The sequence below is a fragment of the Amblyomma americanum genome, chromosome 7, assembly GCF_052857255.1.
Source record: "Amblyomma americanum isolate KBUSLIRL-KWMA chromosome 7, ASM5285725v1, whole genome shotgun sequence".
Lineage (NCBI taxonomy): Eukaryota > Metazoa > Arthropoda > Arachnida > Ixodida > Ixodidae > Amblyomma > Amblyomma americanum.
In genome coordinates, this window is record NC_135503.1 from 2,777,703 (window position 1) to 2,798,663 (window position 20,961).

Genomic DNA, 20,961 nt, shown 5'->3' on the forward strand with positions numbered 1-20,961 from the left:
CGTCCCACTTGACACGGCGCATGCGCACAGCAGTGGCAGCTCGGTTTCGCCGGTGCACCGCACCGCCGGCAGCAGCAGCTGCTCCGCACCACGTGACCAACAACGTGACAGAGTGGCGGCGCAGCCACAAGGTGGCTGCGCCGCCACGCTGAAGGCTCGAAATGCTACCTTAATGTAGCTATCGCTAAAAAAAAGAAGAGCCGTTGTGCGAAGTGGAAGCGTCCCCGTCTCGAACGCTAGAGGCCCTGGTTCGATTCCCAGTCATAATCGATGTTTTTTATGCGACAGCGTGTACAGCTCGTTCCGTCGAAAAGCCGACGGCGTCGTAGTAGTCGGCACCGCGCGTCGAAAATATTCGGAGGCTGCATAAAATTCAGAGGGCACGCACAGTCAATGAGTAAAAAAAAAACCGGGGAATAAGCGATAAGGGGGCTCCATCTTATGCACAGATAATCGAAGTGCTGACTAAGGCTGTGCGACAGAGTCGGTGGGGCGCCTTGGGAGCTTCGCGAGGCTGCCAGCTGGGCACGATGCCTTCCAGGTGCTGGATGGCGGAGCAGGAAACCGAGTGGCGTGCTCGCCGCGACTGCGGTCCGTGCAGGAGCTGACGCTGCTCCTCTCTCTCTGCGTCCTCGGATCCGTGCTGCTGAGCTACCAGCTCGGCTCCCCGGGTGCCGCCGGCAGAGGAGTGCGCTCCACCAACGGTATGCCACTCCGCGCGATGATTTGTTGACAGGCAAAACAGGATTGCGTGCTCGTCTCGGTCGTTTCCTTCCACTAATTCTGAGCACACCCGAAATTTTCATTACATAGCGCGCTGATGACGTACAATCGCATGTTTTACTGACCTAATGTACGGCACCTGGACTGAAGCATGAGTTCAAGTGAACCGTGAACTCCATTCACACTTTCTCCCCGCAGTGAACTTCGGTGTTCTCTCATTCTCCTGTTCCCAGTGGCATTACACTAAAGACCTTCTTCCGGAATACTTGATATACTTATATCCTTTAAGCATAATGAGCAACCACTAAAACTGAGTAAACTGTTGCCGCGCTACTCGGAGCTTGTTTACAAGCCCAAGCAGACGATGCGGAACGCTGATATTGAGCAGAGTTGCATGGTAACACACAACACGAAACCGATGTTATAATTCTTGTTGTCTGGAAAAGTTGCGCTAATAGCAAAGCACACGCAAAGATGCGTGATAGATATTCTTCTAGATGCATAAATGCCACACAATAGAATTTAGAAAGCATCACAACTGCCGTCGAACCAAACCAACGTTCATTTCGTTACCGGTAAAGGCTAAATTTCTTTCAGATGAACTTCTTAGGAAGTAATATTGCTGTTTTAATTTCCAGGACTAAAACAATTCGCACATCTCTCACGTAGAGCTTTAGTCAAGTGAGAGCCTCAGTCTGCTTGCCAATTCAGAGGACTTATCTTCGTCTGGGCAATACTCTGGGCAAGTCCTGTTGTCCAACATTGGCTAGCAGACTGAGCCTCCGCCTCGACCCGTGTGCTTTTTGCTGGAGTCGTCAAGAACCCCATTGTCCTGCCGTCCCCTCTACAAAAGAGAATAGCCTGAATACACATGGCAATCTCAAACCTACGCGGTGTGTGTGTGTGTGTGTGTGTGTGTGTGTGTGTGTGTGTGTGTGTGTGTGTGTGTGTGTGTGTGTGTGTGTGTGTGTGTGTGTGTGTGTGTGTGTGTGTGTGTGTGTGTGTGTGTGTGTGTGTGTGTGTGTGTGTGTGTGTGTGTGTGTGTGTGTGTGTGTGTGTGTGTGTGTGTGTGTGTGTGTGTGTGTGTGTGTGTGTGTGTGTGTGTGTGTGTGTGTGTGTGTGTGTGTGTGTGTGTGTGTGTGTGTGTGTGTGTGTGTGTGTGTGTGTGTGTGTGTGTGTGTGTGTGTGTGTGTGTGTGTGTGTGTGTGTGTGTGTGTGTGTGTGTGTGTGTGTGTGTGTGTGTGTGTGTGTGTGTGTGTGTGTGTGTGTGTGTGTGTGTGTGTGTGTGTGTGTGTGTGTGTGTGTGTGTGTGACCGCAACAAACTATAAAACCGGGCCAAGGAACAAGACTGACAATAATTTTCTTCTTTTATTCGCGCTAGACGCCAAGAATCGCTGTGCCTTCCATGGCCTGGCAGGCATCGCCTTCGGCGAAGTGACGTCTGGACAAGACCAGCTGAAGACAAGCGATCTCCTTTCCCAAGCGCTGAAGACTGTAAGTGGGTTGGCACGTCGTGTGCTGCTAATCAGTGATAAGAATCTTGCAGAAACTTCATACGTATATTTTCTTGAGGGTGGGTCGGTTAACTGCGCATCTTGAGCCCCAGCAAGAGAAAAGCTGAAAGTTTAATGCTACATTTTAGTGGCGTGTAGGACCATGATGATGACGACAAAAACTCTCGCAACCAGCTTCGAATTGGAGAGAATTTACCTTGTTCGCGAGGAATCGGTGTTTTGGGCAAAGCTTTTAGCTGCGAGCGTTCAGAAGTCACCCGACCACTTCAAGATTTATTCTAAGCTCTCCATGGTTTCGAAGTCTTTTGGCGTCTTTCGAATGTGCAGCCCTCGTCGAAAGTCTCCAGGCCACGGTATTTATTTTTCAGCCGTGTTGTGCGGAGGACTTGCGGTACGCCTGAAGCCCGAGATCTTAAGAATTAGAAAATTCGTCCTTGTCGTTCAAGCCCATTTGGTTTTTGGGGGCCACCAGGCTTAAAAGACTGTCGACCAACACCGCAAATCTATTCCCAAGCAGCATGACTAATCGGCAGGTCAAATTCCGGCCCTGCAAAGGGCCAGAGTAAAACCATCCACTTCCAATATTGGGCAGTGTTACTTAAGCGCAGGTTACTTTATGTATATATGACGACGCAAGACTATAAACGCCTCATGCGCAGTGCACCCGCAAGGCCAACCTGCACACACTGCCATGTACATCCCAACAACAAGCGCGCGCTTTTGGAGTACCCGCACTTCCAAGCCACCGAACAAAACACCTTAAAATCTATGCCAAGACGCATACGGTCCGACGACTGGGAGAGCTGGCTTGCTCCACCTATCGAGACCGAATCGCGCCTACTGCCGCTCCTGGCACATTACGCACACGACGTGCTGGTCGAGAAGCGGTAATCTCCTTTCCCTGGGAGGTCGTACACGACCTTGAAAAAAAACAAAACAAATTCGGCATACACTTAAGAATGTGCGAGAATGCGAGAGCATTATATGCATACAACTGCGCAAGGTAGATGAACAGATTAGTGTACCGCATACTTCCGATGCTTTGCTGCTGTGCCGAGTGTCTGCATGCAAATCCAGTGTGAGGCCAGTTTATAGCTTGATTGCACTGTGTCACCACCTGGAGTCCCGGTGCACAGTCGCATGCTGTCGTACAGTGATAATACAGGTACTGCCAAGGTCGGACGCTGGCGGGAGAAAATCTTGATCGACATGTACAAGCTATGCATGGTGGTCATGCACAGATGAGTTGACCACGATGACGCGTTACCGAAATGAAATTCGGTGCTGCGTCAAGAGATGTCCCGGTATCCTTGGAATTTCGTGCCATACACGGCGGACGGTGGACGCCGGCTTTTGTGCGAATGGTACTATCAGCAACGAATGAAACGCGAACAAGAAAACTGAGGTGCGAACACAAAAACACCAACATACTACCTCATGGGGAAGAAACACAAGCGAGGTTGATTAACACTTCTGGAGAAGAGTCATCGCGCCGAAGTTAAAATAACCTCAGTTAGTATTGAGTTGCCTCTGGCTGAGAGCTTCTCATTTTCCTCTTTGTGCCTCAACTGTCTTGTTCGCGTTTAATTTCCTTCTGATAGTAATATAACGTTTTCGCATTAATAAAGATGTTCTCTCTCTCTCTCCTGCTACGACGGTCAGTTCCGCCAATGTGAAGAGCACATTTCTGCGCAGGTTGAAGAAGAAGACCTGCGTAGCTCTCGGTTCGACAAAGTAGTCCTGGTGGGTGATTCCCAGGACCAGGTGTTACGCTACCTGAAGGCGTTCGAAGCCCTCAGAGTTCGGACAGAGATATACTCCCCAGGGACAGACAGATCACAACTGCGTAAGACATTTCAACTTCATTTCCTGGTTGAGGATAAAATGACGGGAGAAAAAGCTGCTTTGTATTGCAGTTTGGCGAGGTTCCAGCCAGACTACTGGACATGCGCGCTACTGAGAAACCACAGTGACACATGTCACTGCACAGTGATTCTTGCCAGGTTACTTGTCCGTGCTTTTTCTCTACGTGGTCCAACGCACCGCTTTGAGACTGCAAATTTATTGCAAAGCATCAGCTAAAAAAAAAAACTCGCAGGACGGTTGCGACTGTGTAACGCGATGTTCAGCGATAGCTGTTTAGGCGTTAGTTTTAGCTGAGGATATATACCTGGCGCACTGGTGTAGTGTTCAAGTGATGCACCCGTGCACTGGCAGGTTGCTGTTCCAAACAGTCACCCGTAGGCTTATGCTACCGAGGCTGACCGTGACATTAAGGTCACGTGACACAATGCCACTTGCGTGAATGCTCCGTGACCGTGACATTAACGCTCCCAACGGTTACGCCGACGGTGACGAGGAAGCCAGGGACGAGCGCCTAACCGCTACAGCTGTAAAAAAGTGGTAGGGTTTTAACGTAGTTAAACCGAGTATACATGCGCAAGCATGTGTTTAGTCTGGTTGGATCATGGTTTTGTTTTGCTGGATCGTCGGCTTGTCTGGAGACGATATTAGTTCAATAGTAGTATTAGTTGCCGCCGTGGCGGCTCAGCGGTTATGGCGTTCGGCTGCTGGTCCGAAAGACGCGGGTTCGATCCCGGCCGCGGCGGTCGAATTTCGATGGAGGCGAAATTCTAGAGGCCCGTGTGCTGTGCGATGTCAGTGCACGTAAAAGAACCCCAGGTGGTTGATATTTCCGGAGCCTTCCGCTACGGCGTCCCTCATAGCCGGAGTCGATTTGGGACGTTGAACTCCCATGGACCAGTAGTATTATCTGATAAAGATGGCGACGTGCAGTGCACAGCGCGAGAGTGTGTTGCAGTTTAACACGAGGCGTAATCGGCTGAAGCGATAGTGCAGTTTCTGGTTGGACTACACGACCTCCGGAAAACGCGCATGATGGACAGACATTGTGAATCCGTTATTTCCTCAAAACGTCCACTTTAGCAGAATGATTGTTCATCTACAGGAATTGTATGGCCAGACCGAGTTTGAACCAGAATGGCATCAACTCCTAGTGCTGTGCTCTTCATTGCCTTTTTCGGGTGCATCGTTGCTTAGGTGTTATGGAGTAGTGATGCATGATGTGCCCTGTGTTGCGTCTTTTCTCGTGCTTGGTTCAGGTGTGTCGTATTATGCGTTGTGTTGATTAGCGATTGTTTTATTTATGGTTTGTAGATAGTTCATATACATAGAACATTGCTTCACTTTAATAAATACGATGTTTTTAAAAAATGCAGCGATAGCATGGTGCCCCCGTGCAGTGGCCAGCGAACCTGATCTGTTCGCGCCGCCGCGAGTTCGAAACCCATTCATGGCAATATTTATTTTACTTTATTTAGGCTCTCAAGGTCAATTCAGGGTCAGTCTTCAGCGGTGAAAAGGCTTTTGCTGCTTTTGTCGTGAAGGAACTTTCGCTCTAAAACGCAACATGCTGCATCAGACTTTTCTAATCGTGCATTTCAACAACCATCTTACGCTGAAATTCAATATTACGTTCTACTGTATTCATACGAGAATATATTGAAACGTTGGTAGCACGAATGACATGGTCAAGAAGAAAAAAAATCCAGAGGGAAAAGATGCTTTTTAGACATACACTACTCCCAATAATGCTAACTGTCCGTTCTCTTCACATGAAAGCTGTTTTTAAGAGGAGGTGGATGCAAATTTCTCATTCCTCAAAATACATCACATCGAGGAAGCTGGGAATGCCAAGAGAACTAAAGGTTTGGACAGTCTGCATAATCCTACAGTTTTCTTTTAATTAAACATCAGACACAAGGTTCGATTGATTCTTGCTCGACTTCAGACCGGAAAAGAACGGAAGCACATGCAAGTGAAGGGACGAAGTATAAAGACAATGAAGGACAATGCGTCCCCACACTTGTGTTCCCGATCTTTTCTGTGCTGACACGAAGGAAGCTATGTACCAACAGGCTCAGACTCGACCAATCTTACGGTTCTATTGGGTGCGGCTTCTTTTTTGCCTGTCAGCTATGCAGCGCTCATATGCTTGGGAAAGTTGCACGTAGAAGCTGTACAGAATTTACAGCGCGTAAAAGGAAGACTAAGGCAATACGGGAAACAATAAAATGTATGCTTATACGTAAAGTAATGGGTGAATGAACGAAATAGCCACGCGTTAGTGCTCTTTGAGACATCCGCGCACAGATTGTTCGTCTTACTCGAGCGTGATAACGCGGCGTCCCTCATCTTCTTAATATCTTCTGTTCATCGTGACCTCTTTGGTGTTATAGAAAAAGTAAAATCAGGGGCAGGAGCAACAGGACATGAAGGAAAGAATAACCAGTGTCCAATCAGTCAGAAAAAAAAGGTCCTTGTTTCATCATCCGTCGCAGGCGCTCATGTACAGCACTTGAATAAACGGGAGGCTCCCGTGCACTATACCGCTAACGCTTGGTTTCACGGGATCATGCTTCTTGCAGCTATTGAGGGGGATGCTAGTCTCGAAACAGCAAAAAATTGCGAAAAGTCTATTCTTACAAAAACAGGTTTTTGTAGTATATATGTTTCTAAATATATCTCCGCAAAATATTAATGCTGTATTTTCCGCTCCTGGCCATCGACTCCAACGACGACACCGGCTTTTCTACAACACGGGACCCTTCACGCTGCCGCATTAAAAAGAAAAACTACAAGGTCAAGGTTTTCAGTCTCTGTCCTTGAAAGAAATCAGTCGATATGTGAGCGCAAACCAGTCAACGAGACAAAATTTCCCAAACACTGGTTTTCTGCAACCTCGCAAAAATAAGAGAAAGAAATATACTCCTTGATTTGACAGGATGTCTTTTTATTTTTGCTGCAAATTTCAGCCAGTTGCGACAGCTCGACGCTCTGGATCTGTCTCGGGGCATGTGGGAAGCCAGGACGGAATTGTCGTGCGGAGGGCAGAAGGAAGGTAAAACTCTCAGGTTGTTTCTTTCTTTCCCGCTCCAATGATGCCAGTGTTCTCTCATGGCTTTACTGCGCACCTGTTTTCTTAAATGAGTAGCGGGTCTAAAAGACGAGTGCTCTTAGGCCGAAACGGATTGTTCTGTTTGTCTTTTGAATGTTCAAGGCTAAATATATTTACGTAACAAACTCTCGTTAGCAAAGAAAAGTGAATTGGAGGTTTAATCTTGTCTTCGTGAAGAATGCACATCTCGTGTCAGAGGCACCCTTGAGTCTTTTTTTAGCCAACAGGAACATTAAATAAAATAACGGGGGTTGCACTTCAAGAAAAAAACTATGGGCAGTAACGCGCTGTGTTCACTGGCAAAGCAGATTTAATTTTGTCGGATGTGATGGCAAGGAGAGGATGTAGTTCCAGACAAAATCCGGACCCTTTTCACAATAGCTGTATCGAACGCTGCAGGCTTTAAAGCCCAATAGACACAGATTTCAACATTATTTCCGATCACTTGTCGGGTCAGTGTCGACGACAATCATTGTTTTTGTTTTGCACCCTTACTCTTCCTCGCTGAAGAGTGGTTCACATATTGTGCACATGCTTGTTGTGTATATGATGCTCTCTCTCTCCTGTGTTGAGATGACTTCTGAAAGCTGGAACACTATAATTATAAATTTCTCTGACAGAGTATACGGCAGCATGTGACAAAATACAAAACTCAAGATATCGACGCAGTGTTTCTTTTTCTTTTTAATCTGTTCTGCACTATAGTTTGTGCGATTATTCACTGTATTATATCTGCTGCTACCACAATGACTGGTATAGCGGGCAAGTCAAGTTGCCTTTGAGCAGGCTTTTCGTGGCCCTTTTACACACACACACACACACACACACACACACACACACACACACACACACACACACACACACACACACACACACACACACACACACACACACACACACACACACACACACACACACACACACACACACACACACACACACACACACACACACACACACACACACACACACACACACACACACACACACACACACACACACACACACACACACACACACACACACACACACACACACACACACACACACACACACACACACACACACACACACACACACACACACACACACACACACACACACACACACACACACACACACACACACACACACACACACACACACACACACACACACACACACACACACACACACACACACACACACACACACACACACACACACACACACACACACACACACACACACACACACACACACACACACACACACACACACACACACACACACACACACACACACACACACACACACACACACACACACACACACACACACACACACACACACACACACACACACACACACACACACACACACACACACACACACACACACACACACACACACACACACACACACACACACACACACACACACACACACACACACACACACACACACACACACACACACACACACACACACACACACACACACACACACACACACACACACACACACACACACACACACACACACACACACACACACACACACACACACACACACACACACACACACACACACACACACACACACACACACACACACACACACACACACACACACACACACACACACACACACACACACACACACACACACACACACACACACACACACACACACACACACACACACACACACACACACACACACACACACACACACACACACACATATATATATATATATATACAAAGAAATTAAACATTTTATTTGATTTGAGGGGCAATACAAGGGCAAGTGGACAGGAAATTAACTCTTCTAACTATACCTCGTGTCTGCAGGAAAAAAATAATGCAATATTTTTAATGCACGCTTCTACATACGCAGGGCACTTTTCTCTTGTCCGCACCAATCGTTATAACACGCTTCAGTTATCCTCAGCTTGTCGGCTTTCCGTTCTGTAAAAGCTTCTTCGACCTCCCTGCGCCAGGAGCCCATCGCAAAGGCTTGCTCAGTCCGATCCTGAGTGGGCAGAATTGCTGTACGAAATAAGTCTGCTGATTTCCCTCGCAGGAAAACCACTTCGACTCGCTCGACGAACAGCTAGGGGAGCGAGACGCGCTCTGCAACACGTTCAGCACGCTCCGAAGGCAGAGCGGTAAGCTGCATTTGCACGCCAAAGCTCCTGCCGCCTACAGGCGTAAAATCTGCATGTCATGAACGTAGGGAGACGATTCTTAGCTCTGATTTATTTATTTATTTATTATTGACTGATTGATTGATTGATTAAAACAGATCCTTAATTACAATCCCTTCATGCGGATATTGCTCGAGGCGTCTGTGCGGCCGTGTGGCCCTACCGCTGTCTGCAACGCCACTAATTCCGTCCCTACGGAGACTGAAAACGGAGATTCCCAGCCCCCTGCCATCGGTTAGATGCATACTGCATGTATGGTAACCATGCCGTGAACATCAGCAGAAAATATACTGTTAACTCCAACGCAGTACTCATGATTACAAGAATTAAACAACAAACATATCATCTTCAGTATGCTTTGTTCATTTACTCATTCACTTCACTTAGAGTATCGTACTTAAATAGAAGCTCATATTCTATCGATCATTTCCGACTCGCGAGCACGCGAAATACACGGAATACGGTTACATGATGGCGCAGACATATTCAGAAGAAAACTAGAAAAAATTGCCGCAATAAGGCGTTTGAACTTTTACTCAGGACGAGAGCATTATAGTACACAGTACTCAGGGGAAAACTGATACTGCACCTATCATGGCCGAGCTCAACGAGTAAGATATTCCAAATATACGCGCCTCTTTCTCTTTCCTTGCTCAGTTTTCGTGCAATAAAGGTATGTGCACTTGAATATTGTTGAATTAAATCGGCTTCATACGTGCATAGCAAAGGAAGCGGGCGCACGTGGCGCCACCGCAACGTCGTGAAAAAAAGGGCGCGCGCTGCCACCGCCGGTCGGCACACCGGCTCATCTGGACATTATACAGCGGCTGTCAAGCTACCTGCGAGCAGGTCTTTCCCCGCCGCCCTTACATTTTTTGTGCTTGGTGGTAAAAAATAAAAGCAGCGCTCAGCAGCTAGCTACAAGCCGATCATCTTGTGCGGACGCCATATACAGTTTCAACGCAACGACCTTCTTGTCATATCCACCGAAACATACTGCCCGCTGGATTAGATCGTGGCAGAGGCGAGCGCCTGACGCCCACTTTCGATTTCAGCTGACAGCCAGCGGTCTGCGCTTCCCCTGTGCTTTGTGCTGCCGGAGCAGGCGCAGAAACTGACGGACGTGGCGAGCGCCCTCGCGCTGACGCAGACCTCAGCGCCAAGCTGGCTCCTCAGACCCGTCGGCTCAAGGATGGGCCGCAGGGTCCGGGCCACGCAAGTTGCTACGGCAGCACTGACCGACGCGGGACTGCTCCAGAGAACGTGCGTTCTTAAAAGGCACTGCTAAGTCGGCTGCGCTGTGCGGTTAACGCGGATCTGTCGAGACACCCATGCAGAGTGCAGGTCAGCTCTACTGCCCACTACATTCAACCCAGTGATTGTCGTGTGGACCTCTCTTCGACGTCCCTGGTTTAAATGTCTCAAAATTTGCCAAGCGCGACATTCCGAACTTGGGATTTTTATTTATATATATACTGAGTCATAATAGAGGTCAGTACTGGCCTATACATACCCAGTAATTCTGAACAAAAGTATTTTTGAGTGGGAAACCGTTTATGATCGCAATGTTTTCATATAATGGAAGATTTCACTATAACAATCAATATATCCGCAGATAAGTATTGTTCCATCATTCCAAATGAAAAAAAAAATTGGCAGTAGCTTAGCTCGGCTATGCCAGGATTACGTAGCGAGAGGTACGTTTCCCTGGCTGAGCTTGTTGTGGTCACTGTATGTTTAGCAATGGGAGACAATGGGTATACACATCTTTTATTCGTTTTGCTTGACAGAGACGAAGACTACCCGATAATCTGTAAAGCAGCATGCAGCGGTCTCAATTTTGTCGATACAGCATATAGATTTGGTAGAGCCTATTTAGTATACAAGCTCTATAGTGGTTCCCCATTGTGTAGTCTGGACGTGAGGGTCCGAATCTAAATTAAAGTCAAACTTTTCTTTTATACACTTACGGAGTCCTGTTTCCTGTTGAAATCACCCAAAGTCGCACACAACTTTGAAACCGTGCCGTAGGCTGGTATACACGTGGGAACCACATCAATCTTCTGCTTGACAGATGTTCCCAGTGCCACGTAGACTCCTTGGATGATAATTCCGCTTTCCAGAAGCCGAACGCAGCAGGCTTCACCATTATTCACCCCTATCGAAGGAGATGTCTGACAGCGGTGATACCCTGTTTCACGTACACACAGACTCCAGCGTTCTTACTTGGTTCAAGCCAACTCTCAGGCGAAAACCTCAGGATCGGCAGAGTTAATCTTCTCTTGTCTATACCGCCGTTTAGCAGCGGCTGGACTCTCCTTTTCTGCATGCATGTCAAACGTTGTGATACAGCCGCCGATTACATCTCCGCCTTTTATACGCAATGCTGCGCATGCGACGCGGGGTTCGGGCGATAGAGCGGCGGGCGGCGAGGCGACGACGAAGAGCGTAGCGCAGCTGAGGGGTCTCTCTGGTTACCATGGTATCGGCGCATGCGCACAACTGCTCACCCGCGTGACGTCCCGCTCGGCTTTGACGGTAGAGCGGGCGCGCGGCCGCGGCTCCTCTTCGGTTGCCATGGCAACGGCGCATGCGCACAACTGGCCTCTCCCATGTACCGCGAAATGCTCGACTGGTAGCCTAGTGCAGCTCTCGCTACAAAACGGTGCCAGCTAGCATTCACTACCGTTATCAGCGGACTTCGTGCTAAGAGAAAGGGGTGCCTCTATTACGCGAGGAAAAAGATCGTACTTTCTGCAAGGCCAAGTAGCGAGTGCGTCCATTTCGCCAGCGCGGTCGTTGCGCGAGTAAATACAGCGATCTGAAATTTAGCGCTTTATCTTATCGTACTGCGACGTTCACATAGACCGTCTAACTTTTTTTCTATTTTAGGCACAAGTGCATTACAGCGTGTCCCGCAATTAAATGCGCGCCGTAAAATGCACCTCACAGCTAAACCGGTGAATTGTTCGAGCTCAAATTTCGCACAGAAATGGCATTTGGTCGGCAGAACTATTTTGTTCGGGGTACATGGCTGAATCAATAAGGAGAAGTCGGATATTCGCATCGTTGTGGCGACGACGAAACGAAACGGGCCGCTTTCTCAGCGATTGCTCCGGTGGCGCCATCTCATTTGTCGGCCATGGAGATTCAGCAAAGGAGGTGGGGGAGTTTTTGCGGGAGGTTTTTGTGATAACTGACAAAGCAGTTGCTGAAGAGTCTTAAAACCTCCCGCTAAAGACCCTTGTCCTCCGCCTGTCTCCACGGTCGACAAACGACATCGCTGAGTAAGCGGCCCGTTTCGTTTCGTCGTCGCCACAGACGATGCGAATATCCGGCTTTTTCTTGTTGATTCAGCCAAGTAGCCCGAAGAAATGTGGTATAAAACAATTCTGCCGACCAGATGCCATTTTTCTGCGAAATTTGAGCTCGAACACTTCACCGATTTAGCTGTGAGGAGCATTCTAAGGCGCGCGTTCAATTGCGGAACAGTCTGTAGTTAGTGTCTATGCTTTGCAAAACGGTGCCCTCGCCCGGTGTGTTGTTTGGCAGCTGGCGCCAAGTATACTGCTGCCCGTAGGTTGCAGTAGATTTAAGACTGTCTACAAGCACTGTGCTAGGAACTATCTTCATGCTACGTGGATTTAGAAAAAATGTCACTGCAGGCTTTCGCTGATCTTCGACCGAGGCCGAGCAGTGGCCCAGCAGATGCTGGTGCACCCGCTGCTGGCGTCCCGCGGCCGTCCAGTCCTCGTGAGAGTCTTCGCTCTGGTAACGTCGTTGGTGCCGCTGCGGGCCTACATCCACCAGGCGGGCACTGCTTTTCAAGGGACAGCCATGCAGGGCACCGCACCGGAAATGACCACGGTACGAGGTCAACGCCTTACGGATGTTGCCTAAGTGTGGTCTTTGAATTGGCTAAAGGCGCGCTCACACTAGCGGGAAGCTTCCCGCGCCGGCACAGCGTCAACGTCGACGCTGCCTCGCAGCTCCTCAGAATGACGCTCACACTGCGCACGTTTTCTCGCTGCGGTTGTCTTGGAATGTGTAGAGAGGAGGCGCTGAGGGAGGACCCGAACGAGCAGAAAGAGAAGGGGATAGTCACGTGACACTATAGAAGACTGGAAAGCGCACCCTGCTAGCTCCCCTCCCGTCGCCCTGGCAAAGCAGCCGCCGAGTGCCCGGCCGGCCGGGGCCGGCCGGCCGGACGCGCGCAGCCTCCGCCTCCGCCGACGGGGTCACTGAACTGGGATCGACGTCACGGTTCACGGTCGGCGCCCATTGGCTGTTCTGGTCACCGGCACGGGAAAAATAGGTCCGAACCCATCGCTCCGCGGGACGGGAGAGCAGGCTGTCCGCGGGAGAAAAACCGGCTTGGGCGGGAAGCGGCACGCGGGAAACGCCCGGCATTGCGCGTTTTCCCGCTAATGTGAGCGCGCCTTAATGCAAACTATCTACTGTGCCACATGGGCTGCTTTTACAGTAAATTACCGTTTTAACGTGAGAGCGTTAAGGCTACCGTTCCGCAGAAAATACAGCTTCGTCGGTGCCGTTGTGAGCGAAAAAATACCCAGAGAAGCAGTCTAGATGGTCCGCCTAGGTCACGTGACCTTGTGGCGTTATCACAACCTGCCCACGGGAATGTGAGCAAACCAACCACGGTGCAGGTGGCAGTTGAAGTAATGATTGGTATCGAGACGTTACTTGGGACGGGCAGCCTAGGTCGCACAAGGCCCCTGGTGGCAGCGCCTTGCCTACTCAGAGCAGCAGTGCATCGCTTAAGCGCTGCACCACTACGCCTGGTGTGGTATGAGGACTCCCTGGGATTTATGGTTTGTGATTTAGGGGGGTTTAACGTCCCAAAGCGACTCAGGCTATGAGGGACGCCGTAGCGAAGGGCTCCGGAAATTTCTACCGCATGGGGTTCTTTAACGTGCACTGACATCGCACAGCTCACGGGCCTCTAGAATTTCGCCTCCATCTAAATTCGACCGCCGCGGCGAGGGCGAACCCGCGTCTTCCGGGTCAGCAGCCGAGCGCCATAACCACCGCGGCGGCTTCCCTGGGATCTGTGAACGTAAAGTCGAGGATGACCACTTCCGCATGTATGGGCATTAGCCCTTTAACGCTGTCGCATCATAGGCGTATCGATAAGGCGGAGCTCAAGTGTCCTTGTTTCTCTCTTTGTTCGTAGAGCTGAGAATAAACGTATAGGTTGCGTTAGCAACCAGTGCTCTGTACGCGAGCTTCAAAAAAGACAAAAAAAGCGGCACACAAATCTCAATCGCTTAATAACACACTTAATACGCAGACCAAAAAAGTTAGACCAGTACCATGATTCTTCTCTTTCGAAGACTGTAAAGCGCGCCTTTGCTCAGATGCGCCTGGAAGCGTCGCTGAAGAAATCATGTTACCATAAAGCGGAGGAAAGCTTTCAAAACGAGGTTCGGAAGATGGAAAAGGCAGGCTTTCCAACGTCGATCTTAAGCGGAGTAGCTGAAGCTTTGCTGACAAAATTGGAGAAAGAATGTAGTAAAAAAGGCCATCAAGATGAGGTCACCAAACGCAAAAGTAGACCGGTTCTCATCCCGTACACTCATAAGGTGGCACACAATTTGAAGCATGTGGCAACAAAATACAAGGTTCCTGTGGTTTTTCCGCCCCAAAAAACTGGCGGTATTGTGCGTTAAAACTGATCCCAAAAAGGAAAACGAAACTGAATGTAAAAAGAGACATGCAGCTCTGCTTGTTAAATGTGCCGTGGGAGTCGTCTATCAGATTCCCTTCATGTGAGGAAAGAAGTACATCGGCCAAACTGGCCGCTATATTAACGACCGATTAGCAGAACATAATCGGGATTTACAAAATGGTACTGTCATAATCGCCGCATCATTGTAAAGCCTGCGGAGATGAAAGAAAGATTAAGTGTGCAGCAAGGCTGAAAGAAACGAAGGTTTTCAACAGAAGTAAGGACCAGACAGCCGCGTAACTGCTGGAGTCTTTCTATATCAAAAGCAACTCTAGTGGTTGTGTTAGTACTACATCTATTACCATATATAAGAATGAAACTGCTTTTTTAGATACACGGGGGCGGGTTACCTGTGCGCCTCACTTATTTTTTTCCCACTTTTTTTTGTACAACCCTCGCGCGCATGTGTGGTTCTTGCTACCCCTCTTGATTGTTTTCCATATATTCATTCACATTCGCGGTGAATAAACAGTTGGAAGTTGCGCCTGTCCCGTCTCGCTTGCTATGTGTTGTCCTTTTCACCGCTACAACCCTTTTCTGGAAAGAAATGTTTGAGTTCTGAAGGAGTAAATGTGAGCAAGAAAAGATGTACAAAAGAGGATTACCCTTTTAGCGCCATGCAGTAAAATTAAAGAGAATTGAAAGTTTTGCTGGCGTAGAAGGGCGCTACTATAATTGCAGTTCTAATTGCAATATGGCTTATTACCTGAAGGTTTTGTTTAATTAGTTTTAATGTAAGCGCAAGAAACCTTATCAAGCATACTTGTAACGAAAACTTAATGGTACGGTAATGCACGCACTGCGACTTCTTTTCAAGACATAAAAATGCACTACATAAAGAATTAGTACCTGTTCTAAAGTGCCCCGTCTGCCATGACGTGCACCAAGTAGCAGTAGCGATGGATGGATGAATAGGAAAACTTTATTTGAGAGTAAATCAATCGGAGGGTCGCAGGACTTTGTCCTCTTCCCTCTCGCTGGGCGTCGGCCGTGGCCCCCTGGGACTCGGCGGCGGCCAAAGCTTGATTAACTATGTTTCTTTGGACTTCTGGGTCTGGGTTGTGCATCAGAGCCTCCCATGAGTCTGGTGTGCGTGTGTTGTCTTCGCAACGTGGGCATGTCTAAACCATGTATACCATGGTCGCACATCCGTCACATTGTTTACATCTAGCATTGAATTGCCCTGGATATATTAACGCGACAGCGTTAAGAAGCTCGTGTCGCAGAAAAGCGACACGAGCTCCTTATCGATCAATCGATTGATCGATCGATTGATTGATTGATTGATCGAATCGATCTATCGATATTTCCTTCCCTTACGGCGCGATCCGGGTGTCCAGCAAGAAATATGAGACAGGCGTCAGTCCCTTTCCTTAAGCAGTTGTTCATTTCATTTTCCTTCCCTTACGGCCCGGTTCGGGTGTCCGCCGAGATATGTGAGACAGGCGTCCTTTCCTTAAATTGTCCAACGGGACACGCGTCGCGCCGAACGGGCGATGGCGTTCCGTGTACTCCTCGGCAACGCTGCGACACGCTGTCGCGTCTCACTCTTAAAGACGAAGCTTAAGCGTCCTCCAATTTTTTTGCTATAAATCCATGGGTTTGGAAATACCCCGACCTGCAGTTTCCTCCAAGCTGTGTTATCCTTTTTGCTAAGTTTGCTATCCGTTCGCGGATATTCCTTTCCAGTTAATCTGTAGTACTGCGCGATTTCACAATAGGTGAGCATCCTATCCTTTTCTGTTGCTATCAGTTCGTTTGGACGAGAGCTTGAGCTCGCCCGGCCTGTGAGTCCTCGGGCAAGCTCGTGTGCTCCTTCATTCCCTCGTAGGGCTTGATGTGCGGGTGCCCAGGCGAGCAAAATCGGTTGATCTACCCATCTTCCCGCCTCTAGAATCCTAACCGCTTCTTCAGAGACTCTGCCTCTGCTGAAGTTATGGACAGCGCTCTTAGAGTCACTAATAGCCACTTCAATCCCTTTCTGGACTGCCGCAAGAGCTATCACATCCTCCTCTGCCACGACGATAGATGCGCCCCTGACCGTACAGCACGCTTTTATGCTCTTGTCTTTATCGGCCACCACCGCCGTCATGGCCTTCTGACGCCGGTACACGGCTGCGTCCGTATACACCGCGTCCGCCCGTCTCCCGTACTTCTTTTGCAGGGTTTCCGCTCGATCCCTTCTTCTACCTTCATGGAAGTCCGGATTCATGTTCTTAGGAAGTGGAGAAATCTTGATCTTGTCCCCTATATTACTGGGAATATCCGCTCTTCTTCCCCGTTCTAATTCGCTTGTGGAACCTACGTTGTCCATTATATACCCATTCACCTTTTTTTTTTGTCAGAAGTCTTTGATGCTGCGCCATGGTGGCCGCCTCTATGAGTTCGTCGAGTGTATTTCAGACTCCAGGCTTCACCATATTTTCTGTGGACGCGCAGATCGGCAGTCCCAGTGCTGTCTTCGGGCTCTTTCGGATGAGTGCATCGAGTTTCCTGCTTTCTTTGCTAAGTTTCAAACACGGCACAGATCAATACTATGCGACTGATTACAAATGCTTGTATCAGTCTGGGAAGATTGTCCACTCTCATGCCGGCGTTCTTGTTGGCTATGCGCCGAGTGGGTCTGCACGTCTGCCTCGCGCTGCTCTCCGGCGTCGCAATATTCTCAGTGTTTCTCCCGTTTTCCTGCAGCAGTCGGAGTCTCAGGATGCTTATAGACTGCACCCAGGGAATCCTAGCTCCCCCAACCGATATTTCGAGGTTGGGTTCTGCCACGCTTCGCAGTTGTCCGGAAGGCCTCATCACTAGCAGTTCCAATTTGTCCGCCGAACATTGCAGTCCTTTGCTTTCTAGGTACTCTTCTATCGCATTCACTGCTTTCTGCAAGGCTTCCTCAATTTACTCGTCGCTGCCCTTGCCTACCCAGGGCGTGATGTCGTCTGCGTACAGGCTGCGGCCCAGGCCTTCTATCTTCTCGAGTCGTTTCTGGAGGCCTATCATGGCGAAGTTGAAAAGGATCGGAGGCAACACCGACCCTTGCGGGGTGCCCTTGCTACCAAGCATGTTCAAGGATCTCTCTTCCAGCGTGATGTGTGCCTTTCTCCCGATGAGGAAGTTACAGAAGTAGTTGTGCATTCTTTTTTCCACATTTAGTTCTTTGAAGATTTTCCAGGATGGCCGCATGACTGACGTTATCGAAAGCTTTCGCCACGTCGAGCCCGACTATCACCCTGGTATCTCTCGTCTGTTTGTCCAGAACTTGATGCTTTAACTGCAGCATATTATGGCGCACGCAGACAGGTTCGGGCGAAAACCAATCATTGCACCAGGGCAGAGATCATGATCTTCCAAATATTTGCTTAAGCGGGTCTGCACGACGTGCACCAAGAGTTTCCCCATGCAAGAAGTGAGCGAGGTTGCTCTGAGATTCTCCTGCCCTAGCTTCTTCCCTGGTTTCGGTAGCAGGATTACTTTAGCCGTCTTCCAGTCCGCAGGAACCTCACCTTTCTCCCAGCAGGTTTGCGTGCAGGCCGCCACGTTGCTGGCGGATCGATCGTCCAAGTCCCATAGGATGTTGTTGCTCACTCTGTCCATGCAGCCCCGCCGCCGACTTCGTTCTGAGTCGATTTATTTCACCTCTTACCTCCGCCAGAGAAATTGGGGCGTCCAGGGGCTGGTTTTCCGCTCCCTGGTAGTGAGGTACGAGGTCAACTCTCGCCGGTCCTGCGTATCTCGCCTGTATTTCTTCTAATAGCTCTTTCTCTGTTCCTTCGTACTATTGGATGGGCTTGTCGAGCTGCAGCCGATTGGCGGTGCTGCCGCCCTCCGGGTCCATCAGGTGCCTGAGCAGCTGCCAGGTCTTGGCAGTACTCATGTTGTTCTCCATTTCGTTACGTACCTATGCCTAACCAGTTTTGCATGGTTAATTCCAGCGCATGCTCCTCTCTCTGCCGAGCTCCTTCTTCGGGGTACTCTGTCCACCTGCGGCCCCAAAGCTGCAGCAGCGAGGTTATACAGTAGTTGGGCACAAGCCATTAGGCAATCAAGACAATGAGTAAGCGAATGAGTTAATAACGTGCTGAGAAAATCTGGAAACTTCCGAATATTTCGGCATTCATTCACATTACTGTGCCCTCCATCCTTCTCCTTTATCCTCCACGTCGCAATCGCATTACCCGCAAAGAACTTCTTATAAGGTAAAGCGAAATGACAACTGCTGGTTTCCGGCAGTGGTGTCTGTTGCGTTTTTCATTCGTGTAGAGAGAAAGCGAGAGAGCGAAGCCATAAAATTGCATTTCGTTCGTGTCTTCGTGACCATAGCATGCAGATAAACTGGCGACGCCATAATTACTGGAATATTTAGTTACCCATATCAACTTCCTGCATCTCATATTATAAATCACAGCGCAATGGTTCACTTGGCGGCCGCGCATTAGAAAATCCAAGATAGCCCCTCTCTCTTCGGGCCTCGCGGCTTCTCGCAGTCGTGAAGCCATTTTTTTTGTTGCTCTTTTGCAATGTCGACGAAGACTGTCCAGCAAGGCATAACCACCGAGCTGCTTACAAACGACAACGCTCTTAATAAAGCGCAAGGGCCTACGTACGGTTAGCGATTCAAGTCACGTTCGGTGTCTGCGTTTAGCCGCCTCTGGCAATGAGAGCTACTGGAAATTCCACTCACGAGAACACAAGTGGAACGAATGGAGATACCGTCGGTTTCCATTTGTCATAATGAATAAGTCATATCAATGGCATTATCTACAATACTGCTTTGTGGCGCGCTACTGATGCAGGAATGCGTTGTGCACGTTTGTTCTTTCCCGGTGCCTTTTTCTTTTCTTCCTTTTTCTTGCCTCTTCTTTTTTTTCTTAATGTGCTTTGTTTTTCGCCGGTATTAACTGAGCTTACAACGACAAAGTAAAGGGTTGCGTCCAAGAGTTTATGGCGAATTTAAAGTGGCACCGTTAAGGCTCCCAATCAGGAAATAATCCGGTGTCTTAGGTGCTGTTAGCGCCAACGCAGGTGTACCATGCACCTATCATCTATACCACGTGACCTTGTGGCGGCATCACAACCTGCCCTCGGTGGCAGGTGGCAACCTGCCGACCGGATTGTGAGCAAATGGCTCACCGTGGCGGGGGGAAGATAAATGGATGGTCGGTCGTGATAGGTCGGTTGCTCGGGAAGAGAAACCTGGGTCTCACAAGTCCCGCTGGTGGCTCTGTTTGAAACAGCCACTTGCCGGGCAGTGGCCCATCGCTTAACCGCTACATCACGGCTAGAGGAGTGGTGTGCGGCCATCCACAGGTCTATGAATGCGGAGAGTGACCAATTCCGCGTAATATGGGGGCATAGGTAGCGACCTAGGCGGTAGAGAAGGAGTATTTGCGGGATTGTAATGCTATCGTTTCGTACTCTGAAGAGTAGATTAAGAGTTATGTAACGGTGAATGACGATTTATGGTTTGGTTTACGGGGGGTTAACGTCCCGAAGCGACTGCTCAGAGCAAAATGTGATATTGCTCACAAGTGATTTTGCAGCAAGCAACGGTAGGCCTTAAAGAGCGCGCAGAGCGGTTTAAATCACGTTTTTGGCCTCTCAAACAAGTGTGAACCGCGCACACCTTACGACCGGTACTTGACAACCCCAAATCTTTGTCTTGTTTTCTTTTCGTATTTTTGCCGATAAGGTGGTCGTATTTGTAGTAATTGGCAGCTGCGCGTTGGGGCCTGTTGAAAACAAATATAAAAGGCCGTGGTACACTTTGTTTTTTGTAACAGGCGGAGAGCGGCGACTAGGAACGGA

At 49.0% G+C, this 20,961-nt stretch overlaps 1 protein-coding gene and 1 long non-coding RNA gene across 9 annotated transcripts in view; one reads left to right on the forward strand and one right to left on the reverse strand.

Annotated features, from left to right (window-relative positions):
- Positions 1 to 20,961, forward strand: part of LOC144098278 (cadherin-like and PC-esterase domain-containing protein 1) — a 74,715-nt gene that overhangs the window by 20,591 nt on the left and 33,163 nt on the right. For 3 of the 4 annotated variants that reach the window (XM_077630786.1, XM_077630788.1, XM_077630787.1), the window contains exons 4-10: positions 542 to 704; positions 2,106 to 2,218; positions 3,934 to 4,084; positions 7,074 to 7,159; positions 9,284 to 9,368; positions 10,463 to 10,670; positions 13,073 to 13,274. In XM_077630786.1, the coding sequence (XP_077486912.1) occupies positions 542 to 704; positions 2,106 to 2,218; positions 3,934 to 4,084; positions 7,074 to 7,159; positions 9,284 to 9,368; positions 10,463 to 10,670; positions 13,073 to 13,274 (1,008 nt within the window). The remainder of the gene's footprint in view (positions 1 to 541; positions 705 to 2,105; positions 2,219 to 3,933; positions 4,085 to 7,073; positions 7,160 to 9,283; positions 9,369 to 10,462; positions 10,671 to 13,072; positions 13,275 to 20,961) is intronic. The other variant, XM_077630789.1, reaches the window with a different exon arrangement.
- LOC144098283 (uncharacterized) overlaps positions 1 to 20,961 on the reverse strand; it is an 854,931-nt gene that overhangs the window by 11,658 nt on the left and 822,312 nt on the right. The gene's annotated exons all lie outside the window — the stretch shown is intronic.